At 36.1% G+C, this 13,309-nt stretch overlaps 2 protein-coding genes across 2 annotated transcripts; one reads left to right on the top strand and one right to left on the bottom strand.

The window, feature by feature from the left end:
* Positions 1-3,406: 3,406 nt before the first annotated feature.
* LOC137132880 (olfactory receptor 11A1-like) lies at positions 3,407-4,333 on the bottom strand. Its single transcript, XM_067515895.1, has one exon. It carries the CDS (start codon positions 4,331-4,333, stop codon positions 3,407-3,409), a length of 927 nt encoding a protein of 308 aa, XP_067371996.1.
* A 7,298-nt stretch (positions 4,334-11,631) lies between these two features.
* On the top strand, positions 11,632-12,540 carry LOC137133219 (olfactory receptor 6N2-like). Its single transcript, XM_067516588.1, has one exon. The coding sequence runs from the start codon at positions 11,632-11,634 to the stop codon at positions 12,538-12,540; it is 909 nt and encodes a 302-aa protein (XP_067372689.1).
* Positions 12,541-13,309: the final 769 nt, after the last annotated feature.

Here is a 13,309-nt window from a genome sequence, read left to right as displayed (position 1 = left end):
GCCTTCAACATTGACCATAACTGTCGTTTCACATGTACAGTAAGAAATGTTAGAAGTTATGGGTAGCAGAGCTAGTATCTTCTGAGAGGGTTCAGGCAAGAAGTCAATTACCATAAAAGCCTTAAGGTGAACAGTTTGTTGACCAGTCAGAAAGGAAAACAGTGATCAAGGGGGAGCTTAAGCCAGAGTTGTATGGAGAGATATATCAGTGGCATCCTCTGCAGATGTGTTCGCTCTGAATGCAAAGTTTTGTGAGTCCAGTGTGGATGGGAAGCTGGAAATTATGTCACCTTCGACCATTTTCTCAAAACAGATCATGATTATTGGGGTGAGTGCTACTAGCTGCTAGTTGTTAAGACCTCTGACAGTGTCCTTCTTTTGCAGTGGGACAATTGCAGAGGACTTCAGGCAGGGTGGAATAGTAGACCGAGGTAGGGACAGGTTAAAGAACCTGTCTCTTGGTCTGCACGGTCTTTAGTATCTGTGAAGAAATTCTTTTAGGTCCAGCAGCTTTTTTGGGTCCACCACCTTCAGTGTGTGACAGGTTATGTTTCTACACTGTGAGGATGTGGGTACTGAAAGCCTGTGAGTGTGACATGGCTGCCTCTGGTGTTTCCACCAGAACGTGGGTATAGAGATGGTTTAAATCCTCATCCAGCAAGGTATCAACATCAGAAACTGTGAGAATGTTGGATTTAGATTTGGTGATCTGACTACAATAGCATGTCAGTTAACGAGACGCAGAGAAGTATAAGACAATTGTGTCTCCGAAGCTTGAATCATGTCAACTGGACTTCTCTCTTCTTGGTTAGAAGTGTTTTGTTACTCATCCAAGAAGTTTTTTAAAGAAGTCAATGACTCCTTCAAAGCTCTAGCTGTTACTCTAGGGTTTGTCTTTTTGCTTCACTGAGTCTTCTGCATGGTGCCCTTGAAGTGATCTTGGCTGGGCATGTCTATGGGGAGTAGCCACTAGTGATGGGCGATACCAGTGATTTCAGATTCGATCCGATACCAAGTAATACCTTGGCTAGTATCGCGATATCGATCCGATCCGATATCCGGAGTGTTATTTTAATTCTGTCATCTGATCATGATGAAACACAATCACGTGAGCCCTTACAGGGAATAATTAAAAACATTAAAACGACAGCAACATCATTGTTCAACCTATTGGCATTTTTAACATTTTCATTATTTTAAATAAAACGTATTAACGTTCTGACTTATCTCCATGACAACAGCATGACACTTTCTTTATCAGGTGAACAGTTTATGTCACTTGATATCCATGACTCGCCCTCATCTACATGTATGTCTTATATACCCATCTGTATTTCCTTCCCTTTGTTTAAAACCAATTATGGATTAGACACACTTTGCCTATTTCTACAATTCTCTTGAAACAGAACGTTCGTAGCGAAATAGTCCGTGAATAAAAATGATACATTTCGCTCCGAAATGCTGCCTGTGTTTGGAGGCGGAGCCGCCAGCCGGCCGAGCACGTGTCGAAGAAGTTTAGTTGAAGATTGTGGATCGTGGGGCGGATCGGCGGAAGGAAAAGTAGTTCCTATGCGGTGCATCACAAATAATATACAAATTTATGTAGAAGGAGCAGAAAACATTTGGATATGACTGCAGAGAAAATATGAATAAATAAACAGAAAATATCGATATTTTAACTTGAGAATCGATATTTAAAAATTGGCCGTCAAGATCGAAATATTGATATTTTGGTATCGATCCGCCCATCACTAGTAGCCACAGCACCAAATCATCATTTATTGGCGGCCTAATGAACATCTAACGTCTTTTAGATCACGCGATTATTTCCAGCTACATGAAAATCAAAAAGTCTTGATCTTATGTCTTCTGAGACCTCTTTCTTTTTCTTTTTTTTACAGGGCATGGCTCACATCAGCTGATGCTGCTTCTGAATATCACAGTGGCCCTGTTTAAACCACACGTCCATTCTTGTTGCGTTGATTGGACTCTAGGTTTGCTAACACCTGACTCCAGTTGGCATTAAGTAAAACATAAATGGTAAATTCACCGTGTGTTTGTGTAACGCTTTTATCCAAAGCACTTTACAGAGTCACTCACATACACACCATGCAAGGTGCTCACATGACCCACCGGGAGCAACTTGGGTTTCAGTGTCCTACCCGAGGACACATGGACGTGTAGCCAGGAGCGACCCGGAGTCGAACCACTGACCCTGTGGAGCCTGGAAAGCTGCCTTACCAACTGAACTACAGCTGCCCCAACATGACTGTTTCTGTTTAATGGCTGTATTTAATAAAGATTACGGCTGGATTTTGCTTTCGTTTGTGTAATGTTAAAGACATGTTTCCATAACTGAAATTCAAATGATAAAAACTCAAAAAGATGAAAAAAATCTTAGAATTTTAATAAATAACTGAATACACTTTGGCTCACTCGTCATGTGGATTATTCACTGCACCTTTTAATCTGATTCTAATGAATTACTGTTGGAAACATAATTTGCGAAACTGCCCAATAACATGGTTTTAAAGCTAATGTTACACAATCTTTCCTCTAACACATGTTAAAAAAATTCATATCAGAGGAATAATTTTCTTTGCGACGTCATGTTTTGAACCCCTGTATTCTGCCGTGTCTGTATTTACAATAAATCAGCTCAATCCTTAACGAAATGAAATTTTGTTTTCATTGAATTTATCACAACTGACAACTTGAGAAAAAAATAACCTTAAGTCTGTCAATTTCTCGGGCCTGGGTCTGTGTATAATGTATGAGTCTAGCCTTTTCATGGAAACTTGTGTTGGTGCCTTGATGTAACCCCCAGCTTAAGATAAACAAGGGAAAATATCTTTAAATATCTTTTCAAATTATGCTCTTGTATAATACAGAAAACATGGAAAATTAAGTGTTTAATTTATTTGCTTTCATCGGCCATATGAACAAGGTGAATAAGTAAATGGGGTATAATTTAATTCCATACATTCAAAGTTATTCTTCCTGACACATCTACATGTAAAAATAAGTGGTATATAATTCAACCTGTTTGCTTAAATTGTTGGAAGTTAATGAATCTTCCTCTATTGATAATAATAATTACACCCAAATATAATTAGAGAAACTATCTCACATTGAATATATTTAATATGTATATTCACTTTATGCTGTGGATTTCTCTTAATTTCTCATTTTCGGAAAAACAAATTGTCAATAGAGTCAGAGAATGACAGTGTTTGAAAAGTTCTTGATGCAAAAGTAAAGGCTCATACAAGAAGAGTAAAACTAGTGTGTAAAGAATTCTCATTCTATTTTCTTGGAACCTGTATAAATTATGACATTAAACGTTTCCCATAGATCAGAAAAATCACATCTCAGCATTTAAAATGAAATCTTAATATTGATCATATTAATGCATTTTATCTTGACAGATCAAACTCTTAAGATGTTTATAAATTTCTTTCATTTTAAGTCCATATATAAGTGGATTAAAAAGATGATTATACACAATTAACTGTAAAGTCATAATAAAACGTGGAATTTTGGGAAAATCATATTCCAGTCGAATTGTAATGACATCATACATAAACAAACAAAAATAGTTGATTAAAACCAGCAGGTGAGGTAAACAGGTCTGTGCAGCTTTTTTCCTAACTTCTCCACAGCTGTGGTAACAGATTTGTAGTATCCTGATATATGTAAAAATGATGAACACGACTGGAAAAACAGCAAAACATACCAAATTCACCAGACCAAAAGTTGTTATTGCTTTTGAAGTCACACAGAAAAGTTTGTAAATTGTGTTCTTACAAAAAATGACAGTCAGAGTGAAGCTACAGAGTTTCTCATTAGCACACATTTTAGCTATTGACGCAACCTGACATGCAGGCAGAAGCCAGGCTAAAGCCAAAAAGATACTGATGGTTCTTTTTCTCATAATAGTTGGATATTGCAGAGGTTTACATATAGACACATATCTGTCATAGGCCATGGCTGCTAAGAGTAAGAACTCAGCAAAGCCCAAAGAATAAAACAGTGCAAATTGAACAAGACAGGCATCATAAGATATGATCTGTTTTTCAGATAAGAAGTCGATCAAAAGCTTTGGGTAGATGTTGGTGGTGAAAAGAACAGAATTCAGTAACAAAGCTGCAATGAAAATGTACATAGGCTCATGGAGGTTTTGGTGTTTCCAGATCAAGTACACAATAGTACAATTACTGCAGATTATGAGAAGATAAACTATTAAAAACATGATAAAATAAATGTGTCTGTATTTTTTGACTTCCATGTGCCCACCAAGAATTAAATATGTTACATTTAAATTTTCCTCCATTAAGTCAAATATTGTTACTTAACAAGCAGATGATATAACAGCACTACATGACTTTGAGGCTTCAGTGTGAATCTTTCAGTAACATGTTTCCTGTATTAGATTCTCTAATTCATTGACAAATACTGGACTTTGACATTCACTTATTCAGCATATACTGCTGATGTCTGTGACTTGCTTTGAGTGCTTTACCTTCCATGGATTTCTTCGCTCAATTAATCATATCAGCTGTTATTGTTTTATTTCACAGATTACCTGCCTATAAAATACATTTAGTATGTTCCCATATCCAAGTCTTGCAAAGAGAACTTCATTGGCCTGTCAAATGCTTTTATTCTACCGCTCGACCCTCCATGGATCTCATTAAACTTTCCACCATTGCAGACTAGCACGTAAACAACTTTCTCAAACTCTAGAGGCCTGAATCCATTTGTGTTGTTAAACCTGCTTTGGGCCTGTCAAAATGTTAAAGATGTACACACTTTCCATTTTCAGTTCTTACTGTTCATCAAGTCCAGCTGTTGGGGGTTCGATCAAGGGTGTAATAATTGTAGAACAGGTGCTCAACAACCATTCCTGTAGTGAGCTTTTGCTGAGACTAAGGGCTGAAGAGAGATGGGGGCCGACTCAAATTGTTAGGCCCCGTTCACATAAAAACGCATTCAACATTGACCATAACTGTCGTTTCACATGTACAGTAGGAAATGTTAGAAGTTATGGGTAGCAGAGCTAGTATCTTCTGAGAGGGTTCAGGCAAGAAGTCAATTGTTACACATGTAACACACAACCAGCATTAATGTACAATTGGTACAAGCATGGCTGCCGCCATGCCAAAGAGGCCCCCCGCCATGCCTGCACAACAGGCAAAAAAAATATTCTTATATCTAGTGATGTAACCTTTCCAATAATGGATAATAATAATAAGGGATCCGAGAGTCGTTCTCGTTAATGTTTTGCCAAAATTTCACTGCCCGAAGAATGAGAAGCAGCTTTTGCAAAGAGGCTTTCGAAGTTGACTTACGGCTGTATGATTTGTCCGTTTCAGTCTTTAAATGCACCATTCATTTGTCCCCTCCTCCCCCTGCTCAGTGAGAGCTACAGTAGCGCTAGAGGGACATGAGTGCATGAAGAGTGGGAAGGGCGTTAGCGCGAAAAGATACGTAAACAGAGAAATCAAATGGTCAGTCATATTCACTTCCCTTCTTTGGCTTTTATTTTGTACCCCTTTTCCCCACTTCCTGTTCCCAGTTCACTTCTCCAGCTTAACCACTTATCACCATAAACAATTGGTTACACCTGTTCCCCTGCCTTTTTAAATCCAGTTCCTCCCTCTTTGTTATCCATTCAATAGCTTGCTTTCTGGTTTGCTTGTCCCATGGTGTTTGTATTCTGACCCTGGTTATGTGGAGTCTGTTACCTGTATATTAGTCTGAGGTTTGGTTACTCTGTTGTCTTTATTTTAGGCCTTTTGCACAATGTAATTTGCTTAGTGTATGTTACCTGATTCGTTTTCGTCATACCAGTTCCCCACTTGCTTTGTTTGTTTCACCCTCTAGTTGCTCCTGTGACGCCTTTTAGATGTTTTGGTTGTACTTTATCCACTCAGTGCCACCTTTAAATTTGGGTTTTTGTTCACACATATTTGTGTTCTGCCTCCCTTACATTTCCTTAGTTGTCCCAGTTCCCTTTATAGTTAGTTAGTCGCCCAGTTATTTTTTCGGCCGTCGCCCGTTTTGTCGTCCTTGTTGAAGTGATTTTTCCTTTACCTCTTTTGATATCCCGTGTTCTGTTATTAGTTTGTTTCGTTCCTTTATTTATGTACAGAGTTTGTTCTATATTCACTGCCTGTCAGCCTGGCTTATTTATTATTCCTCCCTTGTTCCGTTTTAAAAGAGATAAAATTAATTTGTATTTCGCATTTTTTTCGGTCCATCCACAAAACCTTGACAAACAGTCTTGTCTGATTGTTAAACACTGTCACATTCTAAAACAGCAACCCACATGGGCTCACATCTGCACGTTGCTGCAGGAAGAACACAACTGAAGTGCACATTGCTCTTGTTGCTTCTCCATGGCCTGTAACTGGCTGTATGTAATGTTTAATATGCAGAGCAGGGACATTAGGTCCGACAACATGATTTTGTGCCGGTAAACCAAGTCCACACATAAGCAAAAAGAAATTATATTGATGGGATGTTTAAAGTTGAACCTGATATATTAGACTACCCCTTTTCAATCTGGCAAGTTCCAGTTTGTTCGCCTCATAAACTTAAAACAATGTTTTAAATAAAAGAATGTTGAACTTTTATTGTAATTCAGATTTTTTTTAAAAATATTTATAAAACTAGAACAGTTAAACTTTCTTTCATAATTGGCAGGAATATATATATATATATATATATATATATATATATATATATATATATATATATATATATATTCTGTTGTATATGTCATTAGCATAAACAGCCTGTTGGAGGCCTTCAACTGAGGTCCACAGTAAAACATACAGGAGTTATTAATTGTGTGCAATAAAAACATCCTAACATTCACTTTATTTTACTTGACCCTACATGAATTCTACCAATCAAAGGGGCATAGGAAAACCTATTGTCTGAAAAGTTTCTAGAGGAAACACTGTTAAATCTATACAAAGTTCCACATTTAATTTGATGTCAAAATTCAATGGTTACAACACATCCTGACTTTGCAAAACTTTGTGTAGAGATGTTTAATGAATGTATCCACTTATCACCAGAATGACCGTCTCTATTATGCTATTATGATGCTGAGAACACAATCCATGGTGCTGAGCAGCACAGCAACAATGCAGACAGAAATATTTTCTATATTAATTAGACCTTTTGGTTCCTCTAACACAACTGTGGTTTGAAGGTCTGTGATGGGCAAAACACTAGCACAAATCCTTTTGGTGTGTTGCTCAGGAAGAAATCCTGTATGTTTAGGTTCCATATTTGGCTTTAACAAGCACATCACAAGGTCAGTAGCTACATGAGAAGGATGTGCATTGATTTTAAAAACTATATCAAGAGACTTTGTTTTAGAAATACATTTTTGTGAATTGGGGGGCTGGGCAGCCAGCAAGATGTGCTAAACCATGTCCCACTGCTATGATCAAAGACTTTAGTCAGCTGTTTTGCAGCACAAACTGTTTCATAATCCCATTTCACATATGGCTGCTTTTTAAATAATATAAATAAGTGCATCTGGGTGGTCATGGACGTAATTCTAGTGAAACATTTTAGCAGTTTCAGTTTCTAGGAGAAAAAAAATGTGCCATTTATTAGGCACTAATACAGCCCAATCTCCAGAGTTAGATGGTGTTGTTTACATGTTAGTCATTCGTGGTGGAAAGTTTAATGAGATCCATGGAGGGTCCAGCACGCTGATAAATGCATTTCACACACTCCAACAGTTCTACTTGAAAGATTTGGAGATGAGCACATACTAGTGAATTTTCAAGGTCAGGTAACAGAAATTGTTAATTTTGTTATTTATCTATTCCTGTTTTATTATTTGCCAGTGCAGGTATTAAATATTATTCAGTCTCTTCATGGATAAAGAATTAAATGTAACATATTTAATTTTTGGTGGGCATGTGGAACTTAACAAATACAGATACCTTTATTTTATGTTAGTTTTTATAGTTTATATTCTCATAATCTGCAGTAATTGTACTATTGTGTACTTGATCTGGAAACACCAAAACCTCCATGAGCCTATGTACATTTTCATTGCAGCTTTGTTACTGAACTCTGTTATTTTCAGCACTATCATCTACCCAAAGCTTCTGATTGACTTGTTATCTGAAAAACAGATCATATCATATCAAGCCTGCATTGCTCAATATTGTATGTTTTATGCTTTAGGCTGTTCAGAGTTTTTACTGTTGGCAGCTATGTCCTATGACAGATATGTGTCTATATGTAAACCTCTGCAATATCCAACTATTATGAGGAAAAGAACCATCATTATATTTCTGTTTTTATCTTGGCTTTTTCCTGTTTGTCACTTTCTGACACTGGCAACAATGTGTGCTAATCAAAAACTCTGTAGCTTCACTCTGAAAGTCATTTTTTGTAATAACACGTTTTTCAAACTTTTCTGTGTGACTCCAAAAGCAATAACTATTTTTGGTGTGTTTGCATTGTTAAATAATGTGGGTTTTCCCGTGTTCTTCATCATTTATACTTACACCAGAATACTCAAGATCTGCTATCGCAGCAGTGGAGACGTCAGAAAAAAAGCTGCACAGACCTGTTTACCTCATCTGCTGCTTTTAATGAATCATTTTATATTGATAACATATGATATTATTGTAGTTCGACTGGAATATGATTTCCCAAAAACTGCTCGTTTAATAATGACTTTACCGGTAGTTTATAATCCCCTTTTCAATCCGATTGTATATGGATTGAAAATGAAAGAAATTTTTAAACATCTTAAAGGGTTGTTCTGTCGACAGAAAATGAACTAATGTAATGCATAATCTCATCTGTAATGGAAACCATGTGATTCTTCATTTCTATGCAAAGTATTTGTCTGACAAAATGCCAACTTAATGTGAGAGATGATCAATGTTGTGTCATCAGTCTGTATATGTCCTGCTTGCTCAGCTTTTGCCTTCATTTTCTCACAGCAGCTCTGAGCTTATATTTGGACAAACACCTTTGCCCATAAAGTTGGAATAAAATATTTTCTGTGTCTTCTCATGAAATTATTGTGACAATGTGATTCATTCTTGATAGATAAAGTCTAAACCACAATTAACCACCTGTGTGTCTGAAAAGGTAATAGTTCCAACTGTTTGGGCAACATAAATCTTTTTAATGAGCTCTATCTGGTCCTGGGTCGATTGTCTGTATCAGATTAGTCCTAGTTGATCTTTGCTGGTCTATCACAGGGACAGGTCTTCAAACTGGACCAGTGTAGGATTCTGCTCTCTACTCGTTTTGTCCATTATTGGATAAACACAACCTTTTATAAAATGTGTCTGACGTATTAAGTAAATTAGCCTTTCTACTTGGCCAGAACCTGCAAATGTACTGTTCACACTGTACAGAGTCAGTTACAGATCAGCTGTCAGCTTTACATATATTTGTTTACATTAATCAGCCACAACATTAAGTTTTCTGGATTTAATATAAATGTTTTTAATAAAAGATTATGAACTAATAATTGATGATGTATCATTATTGGTTAGCCACCTTGTATCAAGGTGTATTAACTTGTTTTAACTCTCAGCCCAGTTTGTTTAAACATGTCTAGGACAAAATACGCTGTATGTGATTATTATTAATAACTTATAATGATGCCCTGGCTGCTTATTGTTATGCTACAGGATAATTTTGGGACCAATCAGACACCCCCTTGACTGATAATGGAAAATCTAAACATCTAAGTTTTGCATCATTACATATCTACAGTACACTTTACTCCATTTAAGACTTGTGGGTGTATTGATGACGTTTAGAATAACTACAACTAACAGTTGAGGTCATGGCACACGTTTTTGTATTCATCTACTCTCTGAAGACCATAATGAGCCAAAACACACCCCAAGGGCCATAACGTTAGACCCCCACAGTAGACAATCAAACTGTGCTTTTTCACACTGTGGAGAAATGGTGAGTTTATTTTGCTAAATAATGTTGGTTTACTTGTGTTCATCATTTTCACATACACCAAATATGTATGTATATGTATTATGTAGTATTAAATTAGTGGAGAAATCAGGTGAAAGGCTACACAGACCAGTTTACCTCACATGCTGGTTTCTAACCATTTCTTTTTTCTTGGTAATATATCATCGTACGAGCTCAAAAGTTTGGTGTAATTTGCTTGGTTGTCTGCCACGAACAGCCTTCTTCAAATCTACGAACAGGTCTTTATTGATACTTAAGTCCGGAGAATTGAAAGACAGTGGAAAATCATTTACCTCATTCTTTTGAAAACATTCCTGACTTTGTTTTGTGCTTTGGATCATTGTCATGTTGAAGGATCCACTGCCTGTTAATTTTTAGCTTTTTGAGAGATAGTAGGAGGCTTTGCTATATTGCTATATGCTAATTATTGGCTTCATTCATCGAGCTGCTAACAGGTTTGACTGTGGGGAATTATGCTTTTCCCCTCATAAGCAGTTTTGCTTTTCTTGCCACACATACTCCTTTGAATTATGACCAAATAATTTAACTTTGTTCTTATCAGACCGAAAAAATTCTTCCAAAACTCATTTGATTTGTTCACACTCTAAGCTTGCTGCCTAATACCTAGACGTCACCAAGGGCTTTCTGTTTTTGTTGTTCTCAGCAAACTACTTGGGACTGTTCCTGGAGATCCCCCCACTTGGACATTTAAAGTGTGAGTCCAATTTAACACACCTGGTGCCAATCATCAATCATTAAGTGCTGACAGTTCTTTTTGAGATCAGATACATGATTTTACAAATTAATTACCAAGAGGATTCATGCAAACTTCTGCAAACTTTTGAACATTTTCAGTAATTTACTGTAAGTTTATTTTCAATACACTGCTTGAGCATTCAAGGATCAATCATATTACTTCTGATTATGATTTGTATTAGCTGATATGTATCAATCAGGGTGCGGTTAGCATGAACTCATTTGCACCAAAACTGCTCGTTTTGAGAAAGGCTGCTACAGACTTTGGGTTACAGGGGTTGTGGTGTGAGCTTTGTGGATTTTTTAAGATTATTAATTTCAAAATAAGTGGATGCAAACATTTACACCCAAATGTAATAGTGCATGGAATTTAAAAATATGTCAAGGGCAATTTAAATGGAACAATGGAAAGTGCCCATTTGGAGTGATGTGCTAAAAAGTAACGGGGGATAATGACAATTTACAGTTATCTATGTATTGCATGAAACAATCAATTTATGTATTTAAAGATATTTAGCTGATTTCAATAGACATAAATATAATGATGCAGTTTACTGTGGCACAGAATGATTTAGCAGGTTGTAAACTTGAGTCAGGCCTCCAGAGTTTGGTAAAGTTGTTTACATGTCACTCATGTTGGAAAGTTTAATGAGATCCATAGAGACTGAAACAGCCGTATAAAACAAATTCACCAGTTTCAGCAGTTCTCTTTGCAGAAGTTGGAATTTTAACCTCAGGTAACTGAACAAATTAGACAATAAAGCTTTCTAATAAAGGGGAAATCTGCAAACATTAAAGTAAAACAACTTGTTTAAATTCTTATCTACATTTTACAGTTATAGTATCTGCTTGGTAAAATAATAATATCTGACTTTGTTTATGGAGGAAGAAATGAATGTAACATATTTAATTCTCGATGGACATGTAGAACTTAATAAATACAGATACTTTTATTTCACGATTGTTTTTATAGTTTACATTCTCATAATCTGCAGTAATTGTACTATTGTGTACTTGATCTGGAAACACCAAAACCTCCATGAGCCTATGTACATTTTCATTGCTGCTTTGTTACTGAACTCTGTTCTTCTCAGCACTATCATCTACCCAAAGCTTTTGATCGACTTCTTATCTGAAAAACAGATCATATCTCATCAGGCTTGCATTATTCAATATTTCATGTTTTATACTTTAGGCTGTTCAGAGTTTTTACTGTTGGCAGCTATGGCCTATGACAGATATGCATCTATATGTAAACCTCTGCAATATCCAACTATCATGAGGAAAAAAACCATCATCATCATTCTGGCTTTAGCTTGGCTCTTGCCTGCTTGTCATCTTGTGGGATTTGCCGTAATTAGTGCTAATCAGAAACTCTGTAGCTTCACTCTGAAAGTCATTTTTTGTAATAACACAATTTACAAACTTTTCTGTGTGGTTTCACGAGCGATATCTATTTTTGGTGCATTTATTTTGCTTAATGTTGTGTTTATTCCTGTGTTCTTTGTCATTTTTACATATATCAGGATACTTATAATATGTTATCGGAGTAGTGGAGAAGTCAGGAAAAAGGCTGCACAGACCTGTTTACCTCATCTGTTTGTTTTAGTCAACTATTTTTGTTTGATAACATATGATGTTATTACAGTTCGACTTGAATCTGATTTTCCAAAAACTGCACGTTTAATCATGACTCTACAGCTAGTTTTGTATAACCCTCTTTTTAATCCCCTCATATATGGACTGAAGATGAAGGAAATTTCTAAACATCTCAAGAGGTTGTTCTGACATGAACTAATGTTGAAAAATGTATACTTTCATATGTAAGATGAAATGCAGTGACGCAATTTATTATATCTATTAAATGTCAATATTTGTTTTGTCAAAAATGTCATGACTGATCACTTATTCACCATTACTCCCATGTTAAACATTTATCTCCTTGAATCCCTTTTTTTGAATATTTTATCATGCAGTATATCAGTTGTACTAATGCAGAACTGTAGTAGTGAAATGGAGTTCAGACAGAATAATGATGTCAGTGTAGAATATGTACTGCAGGAAATCCCAGTGATATTGTCCTGATATCTGAGACTCAAATTTACTGTGAGCATCATAATCCAAGATACACATTAGAAACTTTGTAGACAGAGCACAAGTGTTTGCAAACACGTTGGTAAAAAGCAGATTTTTTAGTTAAGAAGGTAAATTATTTATTGTGGAGAGACTTTGCTTGTGAACTTCATATGAAAATGACCATAAAGCAGTAGGAATTTTTAAATCATTTGTCATATTCTGTTTTTGACAACAGAGAATGTAATGGAAAGGAAAATTTGGAACATTTTGTTTTTGTTCTTGCAAAACATTCTGTAGTTACCGAAACCAAGGGGTTATGGTATCTAATTATTTAGTAATACATTTTCCAGTATTATTAGAAATAAACACTTGATGCAATATAATGTGAACTAAAGGTCACAAAATTGAACGAGGCCCCCAGAGTTTGATAAAGTTGTTTCCACTTGTGCGGGAAAGTTTAATGAGCTCCATGGAGGGTGAA

This window comes from Channa argus, chromosome 9 (assembly GCF_033026475.1).
Source record: "Channa argus isolate prfri chromosome 9, Channa argus male v1.0, whole genome shotgun sequence".
Classification (NCBI taxonomy): Eukaryota; Metazoa; Chordata; class Actinopteri; order Anabantiformes; family Channidae; genus Channa; species Channa argus.
The sequence above is the reverse complement of the archived record's forward strand: the minus strand, read 5'-3'. Positions and strand labels throughout refer to the sequence as shown.

Bases quoted from the DNA above. Each gene is read 5' to 3' on its own strand.
- LOC137132880 (XM_067515895.1), bottom strand. From the start codon at position 4,333: ATGGAGGAAAATTTAAATGTAACATATTTAATTCTTGGTGGGCACATG.
- LOC137133219 (XM_067516588.1), top strand. From the start codon at position 11,632: ATGGAGGAAGAAATGAATGTAACATATTTAATTCTCGATGGACATGTA.